This window comes from Mesoplodon densirostris, chromosome 20 (assembly GCF_025265405.1).
Source record: "Mesoplodon densirostris isolate mMesDen1 chromosome 20, mMesDen1 primary haplotype, whole genome shotgun sequence".
Classification (NCBI taxonomy): Eukaryota; Metazoa; Chordata; class Mammalia; order Artiodactyla; family Ziphiidae; genus Mesoplodon; species Mesoplodon densirostris.
The window spans coordinates 33,420,310-33,445,653 of NC_082680.1; the positions used below are offsets into that span (position 1 = coordinate 33,420,310).

At 44.6% G+C, this 25,344-nt stretch overlaps 1 protein-coding gene across 5 annotated transcripts in view; it reads right to left on the reverse strand.

Annotated features, from left to right (window-relative positions):
- Window positions 1–906: 906 nt before the first annotated feature.
- INTS10 (integrator complex subunit 10) overlaps window positions 907–25,344 on the reverse strand; it is a 38,524-nt gene continuing 14,086 nt past the window's right edge. For 2 of the 5 annotated variants that reach the window (XM_060085772.1, XM_060085777.1), the window contains 9 exons: window positions 18,873–19,029; window positions 17,617–17,699; window positions 16,739–16,891; window positions 13,394–13,502; window positions 8,572–8,651; window positions 7,298–7,460; window positions 6,112–6,205; window positions 3,399–3,476; window positions 907–1,293 (listed from right to left, as the gene is read on the reverse strand). In XM_060085772.1, coding sequence (XP_059941755.1) covers window positions 1,137–1,293; window positions 3,399–3,476; window positions 6,112–6,205; window positions 7,298–7,460; window positions 8,572–8,651; window positions 13,394–13,502; window positions 16,739–16,891; window positions 17,617–17,699; window positions 18,873–19,029 — 1,074 coding nt within the window. In that variant the 3' untranslated portion in view covers window positions 907–1,136. The remainder of the gene's footprint in view (window positions 1,294–3,398; window positions 3,477–6,111; window positions 6,206–7,297; window positions 7,461–8,571; window positions 8,652–13,393; window positions 13,503–16,738; window positions 16,892–17,616; window positions 17,700–18,872; window positions 19,030–25,344) is intronic. The other 3 variants (XM_060085774.1, XM_060085775.1, XM_060085776.1) reach the window with 3 other exon arrangements.

Genomic DNA, 25,344 nt, shown 5'->3' on the forward strand with positions numbered 1-25,344 from the left:
TCTCCACCGTCAGATGGCGCTCGGTGCCTCCACTGTGAACGTGCAGACGCACGAGCCCAGATGCCCCCACACAGAACACCCGTCACCTCATCTGTCCCCACTCCCGAGACCACCTGCTCACAACACACGTACGTACCCCGAGCCCCTTGCCTTCGGGCAGGCGGACCTGAGACTCGTTCTCCTGTCTCTTCGCTTGGCTGCCTTAGGAGTAAAGTCTTTCTCAGCTGCAAACCTGGGCCTCTCAGCACTTGGCTTGCTGCACGTTGGGCCAATGGGCCTGGTTCAGTAACAGTAACTGAACAACTTCTTAGCTCTTTCATTCTTACATCCCCCCAGAAACAACTGTAAATGTGATGCTTACCTGATATATTTCAGGAACAGCAAAAGAAATGAACCTGACCCCTGACCCCAGTGTTGTACTTAGAAGTGCGAGGCCCCATCCCAAGTGTGTCACGTCAAGTCACTGTCTTTGCAGCCAGCTGGGAGGGAAGGGCCAGTGCCTGTATTTCCCATGACAAGCTTGAGGGACATCTGTCCCTGGTACGTGGCAAGTAAAGGGCCGGGCAGAACCAGGCTGGAGGCTCCGCTGTCTGGCTCAGGGCACCCAGGTGACAGCAGCCGACGGGGAGGGGAGGCGCCCTCCACGGGCCACTGGGCAGGACCCCACCCCTGGCCCCCCACGGCGCCTTCAGTGGAAGTTCACTCAAGTTCATCCTGGCACAAAGGAGTTTGGTGTTAAAACTTCCCGAAGGAAAAGGTGTAGCGTTACGTTGATACGTGATATTCACCAAAACCTGACCGTGGAAAAGAAAATCTCGAGAACGTGGAAGGAAATGCCTTTTTAAGTAAAGTACACTCTTGTTCCGAAACTCTTAAGAATTAAAAATAAAATTTAAAAAAACCCCACAAATTTAGGATGATTTTATTTACAAAACAGGTTCTTTTGTTTTACAAAAATTACAAAATATGACAAAAATAGAAATAGCTTCTTGGACTGTGGGGAACTACTTCTAAGCGACCAATGAGTTAAAACACCGAAGGTCTTCTTCTGAAGAGCGATGACGGCGACGCTCCTCCGCGCTTTCCGTCTCCCCCAGAGCCCCGCGGCTGTGGGCTGCCTCTGGCGGGAGGGCCGGTCAGGCCAGAGTCTGGAGCAGCAAGATCTTCTCGTTGACGCAGAACCTGTGCAGCACCAGCATCAAGTTCTCCCCGCAGCGGGACACCTGGCGCTCCATGGCCAGGCGGAAGTCCTCCTTCACGCCCTTGGTGATGCCCCGGGTGACCGTGTGGTGCCTGGGGCGGCGACAGGGAAACAAACAGACGCCACAGTTAGCACGGCAGCAGGGGTCAGTGACTCTGGGGCAGGAGAACAGGCTGCCTCAAGTCTAGCGAAAAGTTTAAAAAAGAAAAAAGCCCCAACCAAACAGCCTCCACTGCCCGTTCCTCTTCGGAAAGACTTAAAGCCGGAGAGTCGTCGTCCCCACTCAGGAAAAGGCTACTCTAAACATCGCATGTTTGGCGAGATGCTGCCTGCTTGGCTTCTAACTTCTGCAGCCCTGACGCTGTGCTTCCCTCTGTGACTCGTGCACAGTTCAGTTACTTGGGGCTGACGGACTCCAGACCACGCTGGCTACACAGTTCGGGTCCAGCCAGGCCAGCTGAGCGCAGAGGCAGCAGGGGGGAGGAGGATGCCTGGGCGAGCGTGGCCATGGCCGCGGCCCCCGGCCGGTGCCCCGTGACAGGCTCAGGAAGGCTCGGCTGCTGCACAGCACCAGGCCATGGGCATGTCTCTCTCCCTGTGATGCCAGGACGGGGACAGCTCCTCCAGGTCTGTTTGCAAAGCAGCAGGAGGAGCTGGGGCCCCAAGACAAGAGTCTGGCACCGGCGGGGAGGGAGCAGCAGAGTCGCTGATGCAAAGCTTCCTGAGGGCCTGCTGGGGCCCGGGAGCCCTGCATGCTGGGCCGGGCCGGCGGGAGCACAGGTGGGTCCTTCACGACGCCCTGGAGGGTGGGCTTCAGAGAAGGAAATTACAGAGGAAACCCCGGGAAACTCCAAACACCAAAACGAAGGAAGCAAAAGAAAAACCTAGCAAACTTCAATGGGTTCAATCAAAAGGAAAGGCGTTTTAACTACCAGTTAGTAATCTGGTAGATTTAGACAAACAGAAGTCACCTCCACCCTCCACTCCCTACCGCCTAACTTCCCTAAGACACAGTCACGGGGATTTGAAATCAGATTTTTAGGTACTGACCAGGATTAAACTGTTGAAAGCACTCTAAAATGTTTCTGTTTATAAAACTTGAATTATATAAAGTAAGTACACGGAAGTCAGAAAGTTGCGATATAACAGAAGGAAAAAGAAAACCCAAACAGGCTTTGTTAGAAGGGCAAGATATTACAGGACGCCCTACAACGCCCGTGGACAGTTTACAGAACCACACGGTGAGAGAGCACAGCCAGGTCTCCGTGGACACCTCTAATCAGGTCCGGCTGGTGACTCAGCAGTAAGTACCCAGTGTCAGTGAGCCCCGCTGGGAGCTCATGCAGCCCCTTTATGCTGCCCTGAGACACTGCTCTCGGGGGACCCAGACTGCAACCCCAAATGGGAGCCCTCCCTCTGACCCACTGAAAGACACTGGAATTTGCAGACAGACACTGAGCTAAAGGGCATGGATGGCTCCAAGCACACGCTCCCCTTAATACTAGTCAAAACGTAATAAAATGCTGTGTCCTGCTGGTCACGGGCCAAAGGTGTTGTTTCCATATATGAAGAGCGGTACAACTCAACTGTATTTCTATCAGAGTCTTTATTCCTCTGGCAAGTTTGGATGAAGAAGAGGACAAATTAGCTTTTGTGGTTTAAGACCAGGATAAGTCAACTAGTAAATGGAGCATTCTAGCCTACCGAATATTTTCAATCTGGAAAGGCAAGGTCAGAAAAAACAGTACCAGTGGCAGGAAGATACTGTGCTTATGCCCATTTAGACCAAGACCTCAACACTGGTCACTAATACGAAAATTTGAGAATAAAAATTCACTTAGAATAAGTTTCGGCATCCTTAAATATTTAGGACTGAATGCCTTATGTTTTACCAAAAGAGAATCATAATTTAGTGCCTAATCTAATGTGCACTTAGTCTTACACAGTTTTATATAACGTTCACTTATTTCCAGATCCATAATGATTTTTAAATTGAACACAAAAACACTGGCAACTTATGGAAAAAAATAAGAAATGTTACAATATTACAACCAGATGGTTTGCCAAGGAATGCAGAACAAATTATAAAATTAAAGAAAGCATGAAAAAGAGCACTGAGGAACAAAGAGCTGAAAACCATGGGCAGTAAAACATGTCGACAAACAGTACACTATGAGCAGGTGTGTCCACTTGGTACCTGTCAGCAGTCTGTATGCTGGGCTGAAGCACAGGTAAGAATTCCTGCTGCAGTAACCCCATGGGAGGGCTAGAAGGCCTTTAAAAAACAGCAAACAGCGGCATTCAAACACCCACACCGACTCAGCCTGCACTTAAAAACAACACTCCAGAGAAAATGCATGAGACGGGGGGGCAGGCTGCGCAGAACCGCCAGCCTCGGGCCTCGAGCAGCTGTTTCGGGAGGCTACCGGCCCCCCTGCTGCACGGCTGTGGCCCACGTGGGTCCACAGGCCTCTCGGCTGCCGGTCCCCGGCTCAGCCTGCTGAGATCTGGCATGAAAAGCAAGCGCCAGGGGAGAGGACGGGGAGATGCCATGGAACGGCCGTGGAGAGAGTCTCAAGTCCAGCGCCTTTGCTCTCCACGCTTGCCACGGCCATGCCGATCCCAGAAAGACACCCGTGACTTTTTAGAACCATCTTTGCTGGGACTGAAGCCCCAGACCGAAGAGGCCCTTTCGAGAGGACTGGAGAGGCTGGCAACGTTTTGGATAAAGAAAGGTTGAGTTTAAATTTCAGAAAGTATCGAGAAAAGGAACAGATGGGGGAAAACAAAGAGTCTGGGCCATGGCTTTGTGGGATTCCGTAAATACAGAAATGAGTACATTAGCCGGGTGATCACCTCTGAGAACGTCATCACGCACCCAGTTCGGGGCACACACAGGACATGGGTCCTGTGTCACCCAGGGTACTGCAAGCATCAGCACAGAAGCATTTCTCTACTTCAAAATACATGAGAGCAGCACGTGTAGGTAAGAATCAGAGCTCGTCCCTCCTGCCGGTCAGGCCCTGTGCCCTCGGCGCTGGTACCGTACCTGCTGCAGCCCAGACGCCACAACCAGGATGGACTCACAGCCTCACCCGAGGGAAGGCTGGACACTGCTCCCTGCATCTCTGTGCTCGGCTGGAGGGCCCCCCAAAAGGTCCACAATGGCTGCAGACAATTTGTTTGCGACCCAAAGGGAAAAGGAATGTGACAGTTTTACTCGAGATCCGGACCATACCTCAACTGTCTCAGGCGGCCCGCTTCTCCGCGGTAGCTTCTCATCAGAAATTTGGAAGGCAGGTTTCAAGTGAACCCTGAGACTCACACCGTCAGCTCACTAAGCAACAGCCCCTAGTCCTGCTTCCAAACTGATGGAGCAGCAGGTTTCCTAAGAGACCTCATGGTCTTCTACAGGGAGTCAGAAGAAATTAAGGGTTTCTTTAACTAAGGACACCGTCTGCGTGTCCAACAGCCCTCGCCTTCACTCCTCGTCCGAGGGCTTGTCTGCATGTTCCCGTGTCACTGTGCAGCTCAATAAAACTGGCTGGAGAAGACAGGTTCAGTAGAATGAAGTCTGAGACTCAACCACTGATTTTCTGACAGCCTCTTCTCTCACATTCACAGCTAAGCATTACCTAGTGTGAGGATTAGTAAACTCAGGTTTAATCTAAGTAAACAGAGTTGATTCTACTGAGGTTGTCTCTATATTATGACAATCTGTATGGTGAGCATTAATGGGAATTAAAGAAAAAGCTATTAAAGGTACGTTTGTGTGTCCAGCCTCAGAACCTGGAAATTACAACATAAAAGGGGTTACCTAGGCTTCCGTGTCAAAAGCCATCTTTACTCTGAAGCGTGGTGAAGAATATTTCGAATCACGCAATTACTTTCCCCACGTTCTAGGGGAGCTACCAGAGTGGGAAGATGAGCGTGTCTGGTGCCCTCGCCTGAGCCAGCTAACGTATAAAGGTCTTGCGCTTTCACGCCAAGTGCTCAGACTCTTTAGTAACGTTTGCAAGGTGAAGGACGAGCACCCCACCTTCCCATTCCTGACAGGACACCGTGCTGCCCGGATGCCCCAGCCCCGAGGCTACGGGAGTCCAGAGGGACACCTCTTACTTCCCTCTCGACAACACTCCCCAAAGACAGCACGAGATGCGGCTTTTGGCTTTGCACTGAAAACTCGTCCCTTTCACAAGTGAGGGGAAAAGGAGCATGTGGCCAGCCTCAGCAACACTTTCTTCTCATCGGGGTTCGGTCTCCTGCAGTGACTCTGATCCTGACCCACACACGCTGAACGTGCAGGACGCAGTGGAGGAGGTATGGACATCACACTACGCGAGGCGTCTGCAGCACGGAGGATGTGCTGTCCAAAGTGCAGGGAGGACTGCAGGGCAGAAGCAAGGGCATTTAAAAATCATAAATGGTCACTGACTTCATCCGGGAGTGGGGGTGCCAAGACCAGGCCCCACGCTGCTGAGCGGGCAGGTGCTCAACTGAGGCCCAAGTACAGTGTGGAAGTTAGGTCTGCAGTTTTTCCCAGTCCAGCTCGACTTTAGTTAAGCATGGCTTTTCTTACTTAAAAGCACCCTACTTCTAATCAGAAATGATAGGCTCAGTCTGTAAGTTTTGGAACGGAAAAGATACCATGAATAAGACTTCCGTCTAGTGAAGTAAGTATCAAAAGTGACGGAACTACCCCAATTTAAACAATGTTTTATCAGAAATGTAGTTAAGGAAATGCCAAGTCTTTCAAAAGGATTCCCAGAATCAAATCTACTCTCCAAAACACAGCCCAGGTTTGGATTCCTTTCTAATGACTGTTTGAAAGCCACAGACATGGACAAATGTTTCCTACAAGCACACGAAGGCGGGCACTCAGCACGGACAGCAGGAGACGGTGCCCTTACTTGATCAGCATTCCTTGATTGGGCAGTAGTTCCAGATGGATCTTCCCACCTTCCTGAGTTCTCAGGTAGGCGAACTCCTCCAGCATGTCGATATCTGAGGCCAGATTCAGGGAACCACGTGAGAAAGCATGGAGCCCTGCTCTCCTGGAGGAGACAGGCTCGCAGCCACCGAGTGACCAGCCCACGGCGACCGCACCAACAACCCAGCGCTGCCTGAGTCCAGACCCAGCGGTTCCTATGCCAGCCCAACGCCCTCACGAAGAGAAACATGTTTCTCAGGTAGCTGACTGAGCAGAGCCTATAGGGTCCCAAGAGCAGCATCTTGTGTTTTCTTAATAAGAGAGAGGTGGGGGCCTCCCTGGTGGCGCAAGTGGTTGAGAGTCCGCCTGCCGATGCAGGGGATACGGGTTCGTGCCCCGGTCTGGGAGGATCCCATATGCCGCGGAGCGGCTGGGCCCGTGAGCCATGGCCGCTGAGCCTGCGCGTCCGGAGCCTGCGCGTCCGGAGCCTGTGCTCCGCGACGGGGGAGGCCACAACAGTGAGAGGCCCGCATACCGCAAAAAAAAAAAAAAAAAAAAAGAGAGGTGGTAGAGGTGCTATACACACTGCCCCCCTCCCCCCAGCCTAAAGGTTAAGAAATGCTGCTCTAGGTACCTGGACAGGGATGTCAGGCGCCTTGCAACTCAAAAATAATGTATTAAGAGAAGCAATGAAGTATGAACACCAGACCTTTCCCTAACCAACAGTGTGAAATACAATGCTCCCCATCACGAAAGCCAGTGCTGGGTGGAGGAGATTCTCTGGCGGGTGCCCCGCGGGCCACCAGCTGCTGTTGTAACCCCAGACCCCAGGGGCCCTGTTCCCAGAGGAAGGCCAACGGAGAGTCACCGTCTACGGCCCCAGCAGTCACTGTGGGCCTGCAGGGAGCCTGCAGGCTCTTACTTCAGGCACCCTGGGTACCTTCCTAAGAAGCCACTTGAAGTGGAAAATGCAACAGGGCTGTCCACGTTCCTGATTCCTCTCTGAAGCCATTCATGACTTTCACAAAACCAGCTGCCACAATCCCATTTTAAGTCACCATTCCTTCTCCTTTTCCCCCAAATCACCAAAACCATTATTTCTACCCCAAATGGTTCGTTCATTTTTGTACCAAGCATTTCTTCTGCTCAAACGAGAAAAAGGATACTTGTAACATAATTGAAAAAGTTCTCATATTGGAAGTTTCCTTGCTGGCAAATCTTATTGATGGCTTTCAAGAAAAGGGTCTCTCCCCGCGGCCACTCCTGCTGAAGCAGCACGATCACGTGCCCCAGCGCCATGTCGTCTCTGCTGTCTGTGAAGGCTCTCAGCTGCAGGACAGAGGGGGTGAGTCACGGGGTGATCTCACACACGCCCGATGCCACTTCCCCCGAAGCGCTGTTGCAGGGAAGTGCGGGACTACGGTCACCAGTCACAAGGGACAGCAGAAGTCAAGCCTGCCTGGCCAATGTCACGGCTGCCGGCGACGAGGGGCCCCGCCACAGAACCGGCTCCCCGGCACCCTCGGGAGCGTCCTGGCGGGAGCGGGACACGCAGGGTGGGCCCGAGGCTCTGAACGCGGGGATGAGGGCGCGAGGAAGGTGAACGGTCTGGGCAACAGAGAATTTGGGGTCTTCTTTAAGGGGCCGGAGGTGGGGATGGAGGGCGGGCGAGAGGCCCCCTTAGACAGAGGGGTCTGAGGAGACCGTGGGACTGGGGAGAAAGGCCGGCGGGAGCCACAGGGAGGAGGACGCAGGGGTGTGAGGTGAGAAGCCGTCAAAGGGCTTCCGGTTCTAACCCGGCAGCTGTGCCTGACGTCACTTCAAATTGTTTCCGCCGCCTCAGTGCTTCGGATCGAGAGTCAGGTTTGGGAACTACGGCCCTGAAGGCGGGACCCGATACTGCTGCCCGCTGCTCAGAGCTTCGTGGACAATTCAGCCTGCCCGCCCCAGGCCTCCGCTCCCCACAGCCCGGCCCTTAGACTTTCCTGGCTCTGCTGGGCCTCCGCACGTGCTCAGCCTCATGCCCTGTCCCTGTGCTAATGGACTCACATCCCTCCATGAGCCCAACAGCACTTGTGCTCCCTGCTTCTGTAGCTAATATATCCTGACTCGTAGGCTAATTCGTAAAATATTTACTGGACACTACCACAGGCAAGGTTATTTGTGTACCCACCCCACTATTACCCGTACATTATCCATCCCACTGTTACCCGTAAACCTCTCGAGGATGGGGATTATTTCCTACTCATCTTTGCCTAGTGCAGCCGATATTTAATAAATAGTTGTTGATTCCTTGCCCGTGTGCTTTCCTCACTACACCAACCTGTTTTCAAAGGACCAAACTAACATTTGTGCCTAAGGCTCTCAATTCAAGTCATTCCAGATCATCAGAACAATCTTGCAAATTAATTTCCTTTACACTAATCAATGTGAAGCTTACCTTAAAACACGCTAACATTAAGTGCAGGCAGTAAGGCATGATAGCCTTGCTGGTACAAGGCAGAAGCTTCAGATCCGAACCTAAGAAAAGTCCACAATATATTTGTTAGTAGCAAAGAAAAGAGCTTTGAGAAGCAAATGTTTAAAGTGCTTTCCTTACAAGGAAAAGGCTAAGCAACAATCACATGGTCTCAACACAGTTAAACCACGGTTAGATTTAGTGAAGGTGAAACTGGTTTTTCAATTGCCTCTGGATTTCATTTCTCAATCTAAATTTCTAAAGTTGCTTAAATACTTATTATTATGAAACATTTGAAATACACAGAAAATGACAGAGATTATTACAAACACCAGAATGCTCCCCACTCAGCTGTATAAAATGCTGACATCTGCTTTAGTTTTAGATTTTAATATAAAAGCATGGCAAGCTCACTTCTCCTCTTCTGATGCCACTCCGGCCTCCCTCCTGAGAGAAGACTGCTCTTCTGAACGGGGGTTCATCATTCCTGTGCACACGGCCTGCTTTTAACACAGGAATCTATATTCACGCACCGCAGAGAAACATCTCGTGTGTTTTCAGTCTACTATATAAATGGTGTCGTAGCGTACGTATCTTTCTGCAGATTGTTTTTGGGACTAATATCTGTGGCTCTAGCTCATTGGTTTTCTGTGTTACGTAGTGTTCTGTTGGTTACATTGACCACACCTGATTTATCCATTCTTTTATGGTAAACACTGAGTATTCCAATTTTTCACTATTACCAACAGTGCTGAAATAAACATTCTTATATATATTTTCTTGTGCACTTGTGGAAAAAACTTTAAGCAATGGTTGTTTTTCAGACCAAGACCGTAGTCCTTTCCTTTATGCTGTGCACTCTTTCTATCCTAAATCCTCTCTACCCCAGAGGCAAGAAGTAGCAAGAAATAAATACGCTTTTCATGTGGCGACCCTGTGCACACACACTTACACGTGTTCACACAGCTGGCTCCTGAGCAACACAGGTCTAACTGCATGGGTCCACTTACACATGGATTTTTCAGTAAATACAGTGTCTGCATTTTCATCTTACAGATCTCTAAATGAACTAAGTGTGGGGAAAAGTTTGTATTGGATTAGAGATCACAACATGTGGAATCAAAAGAATTGCGGTCTGAGCCCTGATTTTATCCAAATTGTTCCAGCTTCCTGCCCTAGGCTGAGTCACTGGTCAATTCCTGTTTTTGAGGCAGAGAGCAGTACCCAGATTTTCGACCGCTGTGGGGAGGGGGTGGGTCTGAGCCCCTGGGTTAACTCCTGCGTTGTTCAAGGGTCAACCACGTGTCTAAAACAAAAGGTTCGTGAAATCAAATTTACCCTTTTTAGTGGAGATACATTCATTTTAATAATACGGTTACAGTCTATCTCATTAAAAAAGAAAATTTCTATTGGAAATTCATGACCCAGTAGGTGAGGGCCCAAGTTTGGAGATCACTGATCTAAAGTCTATACCTGGAAGGGGCACATAACCAGGTAGTGAGATGTGCAACCTGGTCCTGCTAAACTGCTCTCCGAAGTGACCATATGAATCTATGCGCCTTCCAGAAGCACGTGGGCGATGCGTATCTTCACACCCTGATGTCAATACGGCCACCCTTTACTCTCTGCGTCCTGATGTAAAATGATAGCTTATTGTTTTAATCTGAATTTCCTGTATTAATAATAGGTGGAGAATCTTTCCAAGTAGTTTTTGGCCATTTGGCTTCTGTGAATCTGTTGTTCATATTTTTTTGCCTATTTTTCTATGGGGAGTTGGTTATTTGTTTCTTACAGGGGCTCTTTCAAAATTCTGGAAACTAATTTTTTTTGTTGAATATATAAGTATATAGATATATAAATTGTGCTGGACAATTTTCTTGTAGTCTATAGCTTTTCACTTTGATCATAATATCTTTTGTTGGTATTTTGATTTTAACGTGATCAAATTCACTAATCTTTAATGTCGTGTGCTCTTTGTAGCCTAAATCCTTCTCTAACTAGAAAGCAACAAAGATCGTTGCCTGTATTTTCTTCTAAAAGTTTTTAGGACCTCCCTGGTGGCGCAGTGGTTGGGAGTCCGCCTGCCGATGCAGGGGACGCGGGTTCGTGCCCCGATCCCGGAGGATCCCACATGCCGCGGAGCGGCTGGGCCCGCGAGCCATGGCCGCGGAGCCTGTGTGTCCGGAGCCTGTGCTCCGCAACGGGAGAGGCCACAGCAGTGAGAGGCCCGCGTACAGCAAAAAAAAAAAAAAAAAAAAAAAAAAAAAGTTTTTAAAGTTTTAGTTTTAACATTTAAATCTTAAAATTTAAAGGGTTCTTGTGTAGTATGAAGGAGGAATCTCTTTTCTGTCATTTTTATATTTGGATCATCAACTGTAACAGTACCACTTACAGGATAAATTCATTCTTTCTCCCCTGAACTGTAATGCTACGTTTCTTGGTTCTCCATTCTGTTCCTGGGGTCATTCTCTATGCCAATGCTACACTTTAAAATTAGTCTTCATGTCTGCTAGGTCAAGTCTTACCCACCTGATATGTTTCTGTTCCACAGAGATATTAATTTTTGAAGGGGTCTGGGCTATATCTATTTTTTTCAACCTTTTGTTGTGGAAAATCCCAAACATATAAAAAGTAAACAGAATAGTATAATGAACTCCCAGTAAGTATGAAAACTGTCATGCTTTTGTGTTCTAGAAAGCTTTTAGTGTCCTAAGAAACCTACTACCAGTCTCAAGGAAATTTTCTTCTTAAAAAATGTTATCATTTAGCTTTTCCATTAAGTCTCTCTGCTCCAGCTCAAATTAATTTTTGGGAAAAATGTGAGGTAGGAGGTGAGGATCTTTTTTTCTTCTACATGAAGATCCCTTTGTTCCAGCACCATTTGTTGAAAAGGCTTTCCTTTCTCCATGGAATTACTTTGGCGTCTTCATGGAAAATCATTTGACCATACTTATGTGGGTCCATTTCTGGATTCTCCTATCTTATGCCAATACTGTCTGGATAACTGTAGCTTTATATTAAACCCTGCTATCAGGTAGGGTCACTTGTCATTTTGTTAGTCTTTTTCAAAACTGTTGTAGTATTTCCACATAAATTTTAGAATCAGTTTGTCAACTTCTGTTAAGAAAAAAAAGTCTGCTGGGATTTTGATTGGGATTGCATTGTATCTATAGAGACATTTGGGGAGAACTGGTATCCTAACAATATTGAGTCTTCTAACCTACAAACATGATTTTGCACATCTTTCATTAAATTTATCCCTAAGTATTTTATGGGTTTTGATGTTATTCTATTTGGAGATTCCTTGACTTTTCTACATAGCCAAATATGTAGCTGTGAATAAAAACGGTTCTTTTTCAACCTTTCTTTTTCTTGCTTATTGTGTTTGCTAGAATCTCCAGGATGTTGAATTGAGGTGCTGACAGCAGACACCCCTGTACTGCTGCTGGTCTTCGGGAAAGTATTCAATATTTCATAGTTATGAATGATGCTGAGGAAGCTTCCTCCTATCTCCAGTTTACTAAGATTTAAAAAAAATCATAAATGATAAATGCAGACATAATTGAATTCTGTCTGCATCTATTAAGACAATCTTATGATTTTTCTCCTTTAATCTGCTAATGTGGTGAACTGCAGTGATTGGTTTTCCTGTGTTAAACCACCTTTGCATTCCCGGTATACTTGGCCGTTATGTATTATCTTTCTTATATATTGCTGTATTTGCTTATATTTTGTTAAGAATTTTGGCATCTATGATCATGATAGACACTGGCCTTTAATGTTCTTCTCTTGTTTGGTTTTGCTATCAGGGTTATGTTGATCTTAAAAACTATTGGTAAGTGTTCCCTCTTTCTCTATTTTCTCCAAAAGTGTGTACAGGATTGGACTTATTTCTTACTAAATGCTTGACAAGATTCACAGTGAAGCCAATTGGACCTGGAGTTTTCTTTGTGGGAAAGTTTTCGACAACAAATTTAATTTCTTTGATAGATATAAAACATTCAGATTTTCTATTTCATTTTGTGTCTGTTTTGGTAAGTTGTGTTTTTCAAGGAATTCTTTCCATTTCACCTAAATTGTTAAATTTATTGGCATAAAGTTATTCACAACCTATTCTCTTACTGTCCTTCTGGTTTCAGCACGATCTGGAGTGACATTCCCTCTTCCATTCCTGATATTGGTTATTTGTATTTACTACCTTCCTGGTCAATCTTGTTAGGGGTTCATCAATTTCATTAATTTCTTTCAGAAAACTGACTTTTTGCTTTATTAATTTCCTCTATTTTTTTCTATTTCATTAGTTTCTGCTCTTGTCTTTATTATTCCCCGTTTTCTACTTGGGTTTGACAGATTATCTTTTTCCAACTTCTAAGATGGAAATTAGATCATGACAGTGGGGCTCTCTTCCTTTCCTATGAAGCATCACAGCTCAATTTACGTAGTTTTTCAACAATGAGCAACTTGAGGTAAAGCTCAAAACAGCCCAAGAGAAACATGCTAAGAGATCCTTCTCAACTAATTATTACAAGATTTCCTAGAATTGGTAAAGATAGGAAAAGGAGCTCACTGATATTCGTCAAAGAGCCAACAAACTCAGGAATTGACGAGAACTGTGGAAGAAGGACAGAGGTATGGCTGCTTATGAAATCAGAGCCACGAGAAGCTTGGCAAACACTTCGCTTCTTATACAATTTGTCAGGCTCTGCAGGTCACACGGTATTATGTTGTTAGGAGTTACAAACAATTCCCAGCCTCAGGTCCTAAAGCTATTTCTATAAAATAAAAATAAAATTTGTCACTGTACCTTTTCTAAACTTGGGCTTTATTTTTGAGGGTTCTTCCTGTGGCTTGCCTCCGTCCTGGATGGGGAGGACCATGTAGCACATCAAATCAAGGACTTTCTCACACGTCATCTAGAGAAGACAAGACCAGAAGGAACTAACTGAAAGTTTCTGACTGAAACCAAATCTACGTAACTAAAACCTCTGCAGCATAAGTGGGGCCACCTGTGCACAGAGCTCGGGAGCACGGCCCCAGGACGCCACGTGACCAGTACTGTCTGCTTGACAGCAAGCGTAGAAAAATAACTGAGATTAAATCCATGTACTAGGCCATTCAGGGAACACTAACTCATTCTTCACTGTTAAAAAACAAAAGAACATGGGGCTTCCTTGGTGGCGCAGTGGTTGAGAGTCCGCCTGCCGATGCAGGGGACACGGGTTCGTGCCCCGGTCCGGGAAGATCCCACATGCCGCGGAGCGGCTAGGCCCGTGAGCCATGGCCGCTGAGCCTGCGCGTCCGGAGCCTGTGCTCCGCAACGGGAGAGGCCACAACAGTGAGAGGCCCATGTACTGCAAAAAAAAAAAAAAGAACAAAACCTAAAAATTAATCAATTATTAACTAAACTACCAAAGTGTTTCACAGCACAGTGGAATCCAAAAGAATCCAATGGTCCCCATCTTAAGGACATTTACTAACTCACTGAATAGAAAAATTAACAAAATGGGACACATGGTGGCGGACTAAAATGTTATGTTTAGAGCATAATTTAAAACTAAGTAGAAACACCCACAGGGTAAACTAGCAGGAAAAATTTCAGGCAGGGAGGTGATCTAAGCCTTAAAGGGGGGCAGGATCTGAAATATGGAAAAGAGCCAAACGGGTTTTCAAAGGAGGAGAGAAAGACGTGGGGAAGGCTTTCTACTGGTTCTGGCGATTCCCCTGAGGGGAAGGAGGGCGTGGTTTAGGAAACAGACATGAAACTGGACCAATGACGTGCTGCTGGATGAGAGGCGGCCCCAGGTGCCCCGCGGAGCAGGTGGTCTCAAGCCACAGAGAGCAGGGCATCACCTCTGTCCACCCATCACATTCCAGCAGTAACAGTCAGAATCGGCTGAGGGAGCACTTCCTGTGTGTCAGGCACAACCCCCTACTACCCCATTTTACAGATGACGAAGTGGAATCTTAAATCCATGCTTCCCAACCTTTTTCATGTCTTGGCACGTCCAGAAAATAGTATTTGTAAGGCTGCTCGGAGCTGGCAGCAAATGACCCGGGGCTTAGCTGCCCAAGCCACAGCTAACTGCCTGGGGCTGAGGGGTCGGTATCCTGGCACATCCAGAATCACCCATGGCCACAGGGTCGTGAAGCTCCAGCTTTGAGAGGTCGGCAGCTGGGTAGTTAAGAACTTGAACCCTGGAGTTAGACAGGTCACAGCCCTAGTGTGTAGTGGGACCAGGAGTTAACTCAGAATCATATGCCGCCCTCCTTCAATACCCACCTTCAGCCAGGCTGTCCCGTAAATCTTTCCCTGAGGGTGTGGGCCCGGCTGAAACCACCCTTCCCTGAATGACTGCTGTGCACAGGTCTGAGGCAAACCGCTAGCACTGGATTTTTAACTGTCTTACATAAACACCTGCACTTCTCTCTCCAACTCAAATTAGATGTCTTTGAACACAGGGATCCCACCCTGGGGCACCCAGGAAGTCAACACCTCAATGAAATGGAATGATGACAGGAATGTTGTAGAGAGTTGACCATAACTTATAGGGTTGGAAAAATGGTTACAGGCAACAAACTCAGTTAAAAGCCGGGGGTTAGGGTGGTGGCAGTGGAAATAAAAGGCACTATGCCAAAAGCACTGGTGCCCCATCCTGGAAGAGACAAAAGGACCAGCTTGAGTAAGAGTCTCTGTGACTTGACAGGTGGTGTCTAAGGTCCAGAGAACTAAGGAAATGCACATCTGGACATGCTGAGTCCCAGCCAAAGACAGGCAGTCAGAGACTCAGGAATCGGGTAAGGTAGAAACCAAAGATGAAAGCCTAAGAGCGACCCGCACGGAGGTGGTAACAGGAGCCCTCAAAGAGAATGAGTCTGCGTAGCTTAATCAAATCTACCAGTTTATTGTACGTTCCCTCGTACAGTGCAGAACAGCAGTACCGTGCACGGCTGTCTAATTCTACGTGACACATGTGTATCTGTGTGCATAACTACGTGCTCTCTTAAGTTCTCAAAAGGAATCAATTGAAACTTAGAATTAGGCACCTGACAACGTAAGTGATGGTAGAAAAGCATTTCAATTTTAAATACACATACTTCACATACTTATTAACTTTTTCTTTCTAAAATTCATCACGGCAAATTATAAATCATATTTCAAAGTTCAAGTTAAAAAATTTAATTTAGGGGGCTTCCCTGGTGGCACAGTGGTTGAGAATCTGCCTGCCAATGCAGGGGACACGGGTTTGAGCCCTGGTCTGGGAGGATCCCACATGCCGCAGAGCAACTGGGCCCACGAGCCACAACTACTGAGCCTGCGCGTCTGGAGCCTGTGCTCCGCAACAAGAGAGGCCGCGATAGTGAGAGGCCCATGCACCGCGATGAAGAGTGGCCCCTGCATGCCACAACTAGAGAGAGCCCTCACACAGAAACGAAGAACCAACACAGCAAAAATAAATAAATTAATTAATAAACTCCTACCCCCAACATCTAAAAAAAAAATTAATTTAGGGTTTTTAATCACAAAGTAATCAACTTAACATATAGAGAGACAAGAAGAAATCAGAGGTTGTGTGTTAAGGTGTGACTTGAATCTATCCAGTAACTGCGTATAAAGCTGTGCTGATCACGCTCACCGCATGCAGGTGTTTACTGTGGACCGAAGTTGTGCGGCCACCATGCGAGGAGGGGCTCACAGCGTGGAGAAGACACGTCTGTTCACGCAGCTGCTCCTGCAACACCCCTAGGAGATGTCACCACCACATAAAGAGAGAACCTGAGGTTCAGATAAGCTATTGTGAATCTCCATCTCCCACTTGGTGAAGGCCTCTTCTGTCCAAGTACAAGAGGACTGACTCCACTCTAAAGGGATTCCAGGCAAGAAAGTAAAAATCATCCTCCAACAAATGGAATAATGAGTGGAAATGTGAAAAGTATGGAAGCCTAACTTGCGGGAAGCTATAGAAAGGAGGAAATTAAATAGCATCACTAAGCTTTTCACCAGCAGATTAGATAATAAAATCTAGGCAGAAAGAACAAGCTTCAAGTAAACATGCACTGAATTAAAAAGCCACTCTGGGAAAAAAAAAAAGAAAGCCCCAGGGTGACCGAGTGCGCCTGCACGTCCCCGTGCCAGGCACCCAGTACTCACTCTGTACTCCCCCAAGGCAAAGTGGCAGGTCGCCAGCTGGATGAGCGCCCTCTGATGCTCCAAGGTCCCCTGTCCCGAGATCTGTGGCTGAGGAAGTGGTCCCTGGAGAGCTGCCAAGTGGTGCAGGCTGGCTATGGCCTTTTTATATTGACCCTTAGAAAGTCACACAGCAAGGAGGGAAACACAGTGCCATTAAAGAATCTCCAGAGCTAATTACGCCCCTAGCAAGCAACCACAAATCAGGCACCTGTGCTTAATCATTTGAGGAGGGAATGGAGACTTAGCTACAGAATCAAACCAACTTAGTTAAAGCTACGTGGAGGATCTGTAGGGTGGACTTCATAAATACAAAGGTTTTTCTTTCTAGTCTTAATTCTTGAGACTAAATAAAATGACACAAGCTCTCTGGTCGGGTACATTTTGGATATACCACTTCTTTATGAATATTTTTCTACTGATACCATTTCCCCTTCATGAAGGCTGGAAGCTGCAACCTGCCCATTTCAACAACGGGGGTTGGAAGCTCTCCCTCTCGTTACTGAATCCCCGTTCCCTTCTGGCCATAAGTAGCTCGAGGACAGCAGAGCAAGGCAGCAGGGCTCCCCCAGAGCAGAGAGGAGGGGTGAGCAGTGTTTGTCTTTCACTGAGAAATAAAACTCTTGCTTTTACAGAGGGGTGTGATTGGACCCCCCAAAAGTAACCCAGATGTGGGCCTGCCGTCCAGAGCTGTTCTCAGCTGAAAGTGGACCACAATCCCCTCATCAGTGAAGGCAGAACATCTGCCTTCAGAGCAGGAGGAAACGCACACACCTTCACGCTGAAGATGCTCGCAGCCACCGTGGTCCTGTCAAGACACAGGTACTTAAAACACACATTACCTGATAGATGATCACATCATTGAGGAAGATTCTCAACCAGAGCCAAGTATCCGTCTTCCACGCCAAACAAATTCTTGTAAATTCTGAGCGAGAATTCAAAAGCTAATTTACCAGAAATAGGTAACACAGAGGCAGAGAATAAAACTGACACACCCACCAAGAGAACGATAGTCAGAGAGAAACAAATTACCAAAAAATGCACGTAACTTTAGACTTGGATTTCTAAAACAATGGTCTGGACTGTCAGTTAGAGAGTAAAGTTAGGGCGGAATACTTACCAGTAACACACAAGCAATAATCTTATTAGGCACCAACACTTACTAAGCACACATCGTGTGCTAGCAGCTGCTCAAGGTGCTTTTCACATATTACTTCATCTTTTAAACTGCTTTGCTTTCACCCAGTTAAAGTAATAAATATATGACACTAGGAGTTTCACTCATTTTTTTAAGTCGATTTATACCTAAAGAAAAACATCCCCTCCAAAAGTCACATACCTGTTCACCATTCTAGATGTGACAAGGAGGAACCGGATGATGCAATGTTTACTTAGAAACTATGACATGACACATCAAACAAGGGGCCTGTAGAGGCATGTGACAGGAGCAGGCCAGGGACAAATGTCCACTGGCCAGGAGGAAAGTAACGGCCTTGATCCCAAAGTACAGGAAAATATGCTGGTTAGCAGAGTGCTAGTGATTTCTGAGTAGTGTTGAAATACTCAATAGTGTAATAGTGTAAATACTGTAATAGTGTAAATAGTGTAACTATTATACAGAGGAAACTCCCTCTCATTTCTGTCTATGCTCAAAGCGGGCTTTCTGCAGTGTTTGGAATTTGGGCTTTCAAGCAACAGAGTCAAGTCAGGCATCACAGCACCACCTTCTGCAGCCTTAGTCACATGTGGCTGGAGGGGACACAAAGCAGTGGGCAGAGCAACTGAAAGCACCAGACAAACCCAGAAAGATAAAAGGCCAGCAATATAAATGTTAACAGGAAGACCAAACCACCCCAAGTCCACCCCAACCCTGATTACAATACACCCCCAGTGCAGGAGCTAAGAGGTAAATGGTTATTTGAGTATTTATAACTGATTAGATTTCCTGCTCAAAAAAAATCCTATGAAGTGTGTGAACTACTGTAATCAATTTAATTAGCTGTTAGTGACTTGACATTTCGAGTAGAATAATGAACCTTTTCGGCATGATGATTTCACATAAAAAATGAAATATCACAACAGGATAAGCATGCCTTACCCTTGTCAAGGAATTCCAGGGAATAGAGCAGCTCCCAGCTTTCCCTGGCCAGCTTAAAGCTTTCCAACACCTCGATCGAGTTAGCAAGTTCTGCCTTATTGACAACAATGTGACGATTCCTTCCTTTTGCTGAACAGTCTTCATCGTCCGAACTCTGCTTAGAGAATGTGAAGGACATGATTAAAGTTATAAAGATAGTCACTACTTAAACATTATTACGTTTATTGCTGCCAATTCTGATTATTATATGAATTTCATATCAAAGGATACTATCATGAGTATAATACAATTTTTTGAATTTAACAATTTAGCTTTAAAAAGTAACATAAAATTTTCATCCTTTCACACGTTTGATAGTTACTTTTAAAATTAAGGTTTTCTGATGATAAATTCTAAGCTTATGTTGGCTTCAGAGTAAAGCTACAGAGTTAAAACTTCCAATAACTTAAAAAATATATCAATGTTATAAAAGCCAAAACTTACAGTTTTACATTTAGGGATACAGCTTAATTAAGTAGCACCTGTTTTACAGTTTACTTTTTTCCAATATGTGATATTTAATTTGCTTCCAAGGAACAGTTTGTTCTGTAGTGCAATAAAACTAAAGCCCGAGTCCTCTGAGAAATAATTAAGAGAAACTGTTACTTATCTTTTGTTCACTGCATATAACTTCTCCAATGGCCACCCAATGCAAGGTGTCTGGCCAGGAATTACATTTGTCTGCACTTACCCATTTTACTTTATAATAAACTTTCCTACATTTCTTGCTCTTCATCTCAAATAAAGCCAAGGAAAAGAGAGGGCCTCAGAGAAAGGCAACTATTGTAAATGCCACTGAGTATGGTCAGACTTTTTGCCAAAAACAAGTAAAGTCAAAAAAGCTCCATTTCACTTTATTTTCCTGAAAATTTCTTGAATCTTTTATTCCACCTACATCATTTTTTATTAATTCATTGACCCAAATTAAATTTTCCCTGAAGAGTTTTACCCCACTAAGACCGTCTAAAAATATGTACAAATAAACACATCTGTGAAACAGAAACAGACTCACAGACATAGAGAAGAGACTTCTGGTTGCCAAGGGTGGGAATGGGGGAGGGAAGAACTGGGAGTTTGTGATTAACAGATGCAAACTATTATATATAGAATGGATAAAAAACAAGATTCTACTGTATAGCACAGGGAACTATATTCAATAGCCTGTAATAAACCATAATGGAAAAGAATATGAAAAAGAATATATATGTATAACTGAATCAATTTGCTGTACAGAAGAAATTAATACAACACTGTAAATCAACTGACTCAACTGAACTTTTTAGATTCAATAAAATTTTTAAAAAATATGTAAAAATATTTCAGCTAAAAGCTCCAATCCTCATAAACAAAACCAACAAACCTCTAGCCAGGCTCACCAAGAAGAAAAGAGAGGAACTAAATAAAATAAGAAATGAAAGAGGAGAAATAACAACCAATACTGGAGAAACAAAAAAAATCATAAGAGAATACTATGAACAGTTATATGCCAATGAAATGGACAACCTAGAAGAAATGGACAAGTTTCTAGAAACACAGCCTGTCAAAACTTAATCAAGAAGAAACAGATACTCTGAACAGACCAATCACTAAAACAGAATCTGTAATTTAAAAACTCCCTGTAAACAAAAGTCCAGGATGAGATGGCTTCACTGGGGAATTCTACCAAATACACAAAGAAGAACTCATACCAATCCTTCTCAAACTCTTCCAAAAGACTGAAGAGGAGGGAACACTCCCAAAGTCATTCTATGAAGCCACCATCACCCTGATACCAAACCAGACAAAGACACTACAAAAAGAGAAAATTACAGGTCAATATCTTTGATAAATATAGATGCAAAAGTCCTCAACAAAATATTAGCAAACTGAATCCAACAATACACAAAAATGATCATACACTCATGATCAAGTTAGATTCATTCCAGGGTCACAAGGATGGTTCAACATAACACTAATCAATCAATGTGATACACCATATTAACAAAAGAAAAGACAAAAACCACACGATTATCTCAACAGATGCAGAAAAAGCATTAGATAAAACTCAACATCTGGACTTCCCTGATGGCGCAGTGGTTAAGAATCCGCCTGCCAATGCACAGGACACAGATTCGATCCTGGTCCGGGAAGATCCCACATGCTGCGGAGCAACTAAGCCTGTGCGCCACAACTACTGAAGCCCGCGCACCCTAGAGCCTGTGTGCCACAAATAGTGAGCCCATGTGCTGCAACTACTGAAGCCCATGCACTCTAGGGTCCACGTGCTGCAACTACTGAGCCTGCATGCTGCAACTACTGAAGCCCGCACGCCTAGAGCCCATGCTCTGCAACAAGAGAAGCCACTGCAATGAGAAGCCTGTGCACCGCAATGAAGAGTAGCCCCTGCTCACTGCAATTAGAGAAAGCCCTTGTGCAGCAATGAAGACCCAATGCAGCCAAAAAATAAATAAGAAAAAACAAAACAAAACAAAACTCAACATCCATTCATGATGAAAGTTCTCACCAAAGTGCGAATGAACATATCTCAACATAATAAAACCACTTACGACAAACCCACAGCCAACATAATACTCAATGGTGAAAAGCTGAAAGCCTTCCCACTAAAATCTGGAACAAGACAAGGATGCCCACTCTTACCACTTCTATTCAACACAGTATTGGAAGTCCTAACCCAGCAATTAGACAAGAAAAATAAAAGGTATCCAAATTGGAAAGGAAGAGGTAAAACTGTCATTGTATGCAGAAGAAATGATACTCTATACAGAAAATCCTAAAGACTCCACACAAAAACTATTAGAACTAATAAATGAATTCAGCAAGGTAGCAGGATACAAGATAAATATACAAACATCTGTTACATTTCTTCACACTAACAATGAAATATCAGAAAGAGAAAGTAAAAAAAAATAATCCCATTTAAAATCAGGTCAAAAAATAAACCTAGGAATAAACCTAACCAAGGAGGTGAAAGACCTATACGCTGAGAACTCTAAAACACTGATAAAGGAAACTGAAGATGATTCAAAGAAATGGAAAGGTATACCATGCTCTTGAAATGGAAGAATTAATATTGTTAAAATGGCCATACTACCAAAAGCAATCTACAGATTTAATGTGATCCTTTATCAAATTACCTATGACATTTTTCACACAGCTAAAACAAATAATCCTAAAATTTATATGGAACCACAAAAGACCTAGAATTGCCAAAGCAATTCTCAGGAAAAAGAACAAAGCTGGAGGCATAACCCTCCCAGACTTCAGACAATACTACAAAGCTATAGTAATCAAAATAGCATGGTATTGGCACAAAAACAGACATATAGATCAATGGAACAGAACAGAGACCAGAAATAAACCCACACACCTCTGGTCAATTGATCTTCAACAGAGAAGACAAGAATATACAATGGAGAAAAGACAGTCTCTTCAGCAAGTGGTTCTGGGAAAGCTGGACAGCCGCATGCATATCAATGAAATTAGAACACTCCCTCAAACCATACACAAAAATAAACTCAAATGGCCTAAAGACTTATACATAAAGCATGACACCATAAGACACCTATAAGAGAACATAGGCAAAACATTCTCAGACATTAATCATAGTAATATTTCCTTAGATCAGTCTCCCAAGGCAAAAGAAGTAAAAACAAAAACAAACAAATGGCACCTAATCAAACTTATAAGCTTTTGCTCAGCAAAGAAACTCATAGGAATGCCAGAGATTTCTGTGCATTAATTTTGTATCCTGCTACTTTACCAAATTCATTGATTAGCTCTAGTAGTTTTCTGGTAGCATCTTTTCTTTTTGTTTTGTTTAGTTTTCTGTTTTTTTGTTTTTCGCGGCGATGGGTCTTTGTTGCTGCACGCAGGCTTTCTCTAGTTGAGGCGAGCGGGGGCTACTCTTCATTGTGGTGTAGGGGCTCCTCACTGCGGTGGTTTCTCTTGTTGCAGAGCACAGGCTCTAGGTGTGCGGGCTTCAGTAGTTGTGGCTGGCGGACTCTAGAGTGCAGGCTCAGTAGTTGTGGCGCATGGGCTTAGTTGCTCCGTGGCATGTGGGTTCTTCCCAGACCAGGGCTCAAACCCGTGTCCCCCGTATTGGCAGGTGGATTCGTAACCACTGCGCCACCAGGGAAGCTCTCTGGTAGCATCTTCATGATTCTCTATGTATAGTGTCATGTCATCTACAAACAGGGACAGTTTTACTTCTTCTTTTCCGATTTGGATTCCTTTTATTTCTTTTCCTTCTCTGACTGCTGTGGCTAAAACTTCAAAAACTATGTTGAATAACAGTGGTGAGAGTGGGCAACCTTGTCTTGTGCCTGATCTTAGAGGAAATGGTTTCAGTTTTTCACCATTGAGAACAATGTTGGCTGTGGGTTTGTCATATATGGCCTTTATTATGTTGAGGTAGGTTCCCTCTATGCCTACTTTCTGGAGGGTTTTTATCATAAATGGGTGTTGAATTTTGTCAAAAGCTTTTTCTGCATCTATTAAGATTATCATATGGTTTTTATCCTTCAGTTTCTTAATATGGTGTATCACATTGTTTGATTTGCATAGCAGGATACAAAATTAATGCACAGAAATCTCTTGCATTCCTATACATCAATGATGAAAAATCTGAAAGAGAAATTAATGAAACACTCCCATTTACCACTGCAACAAAAAGGGTAAAATACCTAGGAATAAACCTACCTAGGGAGACAAAAGACCTGTATGCAGAAAACTATAAGACACTGATGAAAGATATTAAAGACAATACAGATAGATGGAGAGATATACCATGTTCTTGGATTGGAAGAATCAATGTTGTGAAAATGACTATACTACCCAAAGAGATCTAAAGATTCAATGCAATCCCTATCAAACTACCAATGGAATTTTTCACAGAAGTAGAACAAAAAATTTCACAATTTGTATGGAAACACAGAAGACCCCAAATAGCCAAAGCAATCTTGAGAAAGAAAAATGGAGCTGGAGTAATCAGACTTCCTGACTTCAGACTATATTACAAAGCTACAGTAATCAAGACAGTATGGTACTGGCACAGAAACAGAAATATAGATCAATGGAACAGGATAGAAAGCCCAGAGATAAACCTATACACATATGGTCACCTTATCTTTGATAAAGGCGGCAAGAATATACAATGGAAAAAAGACAGCCTCTTCAATAAGTGGTGCTGGGAAAACTGGACAGCTACATGTAAAAGAATGAAATTAGAACACTCCGTAACACCGTATATAAAAACAAACTCAAAATGGATTAAAGACCTAAATGTAAGGCGAGACACTATAAAACTCTTAGAGGAAAACATAGGTAGAACACTCTATGACATAAATCACAGCAAGATCCTTTTTGACCCACCTCCTAGAGAAATGGAAATAAAAACAAAAATAAACAAATGGGACCTAATGAAACTTAAAAGCTTTTGCACAGCAAAGAAAACCATAAACAAGAGGAAAAGACAACCCTCATAATGGGAGAAAATATTTGTAAACAAAGCAACTGACAAAGGACTAATCTCCAAAATTTACAAGCAGCTCATGCAGCTCAATATCAAAAAAACAAACAACCCAATCCAAAAATGGGCAGAAGACCTAATAGACATTTCTCCAAAGAAGATATACAGACTGCCAACAAATATATGAGAGGATGCTCAACATCACTAACCATTAGAGAAATGCAAATCAAAACTACAATGAGGTATCACCTCACACCAGTCAGAATGGCCATCATCAAATAATCTACAAATGGGCTTCCCTGGTGGCACAGTAGTTGAGAGTCCACCTGCCGATGCAGGGGACACGGGTTCGTTCTCCGGTCTGGGAGGATCCCACATGCCGCGGAGCGGCTGGGCCCGTGAGCCATGGCCGCTGAGCCTGCGCATCCGGAGCCTGTGCTCTGCAACAGGAGAGGCCACAGCAGTGAGAAGCCCGCATACCGCAAAAAAAAAAAAAAAAAAAATCTACAAACAATAAATGCTGGAGGAGGTGTGGAGAAAAGGGAACCCTTCTTGCACTGTTGGTGGGAATGTAAATGGATACAGCCACTACGGAGAACAGTATGGAGGTTCCTTAAAAAATTAAAAATAGAACTACCATATGACCCAGCAATCCCGCTACTGGGCATATATCCTGAGAAAACCATAGTTCCAAAAGAGTCATGTACCACAATGTTCATTGCAGCTCTATTTACAATAGCCGGGAGATGGAAGCAACCTGTGTGTCCATCAACAGATGAATGGATAAAGAAGATGGGGCACATATATACACTGGAATATTACTCAGCCATAAAAAGAAACGAAATTGAATTATTTGTAGTGAGGTGGATGGACCTAGAGTCTGTCATACAGAGTGAAGTAAGTCAGAATGAAAAACAAATACCGTATGGTAACACATATATATGGAATCTAAAAAAAAACAGTGGT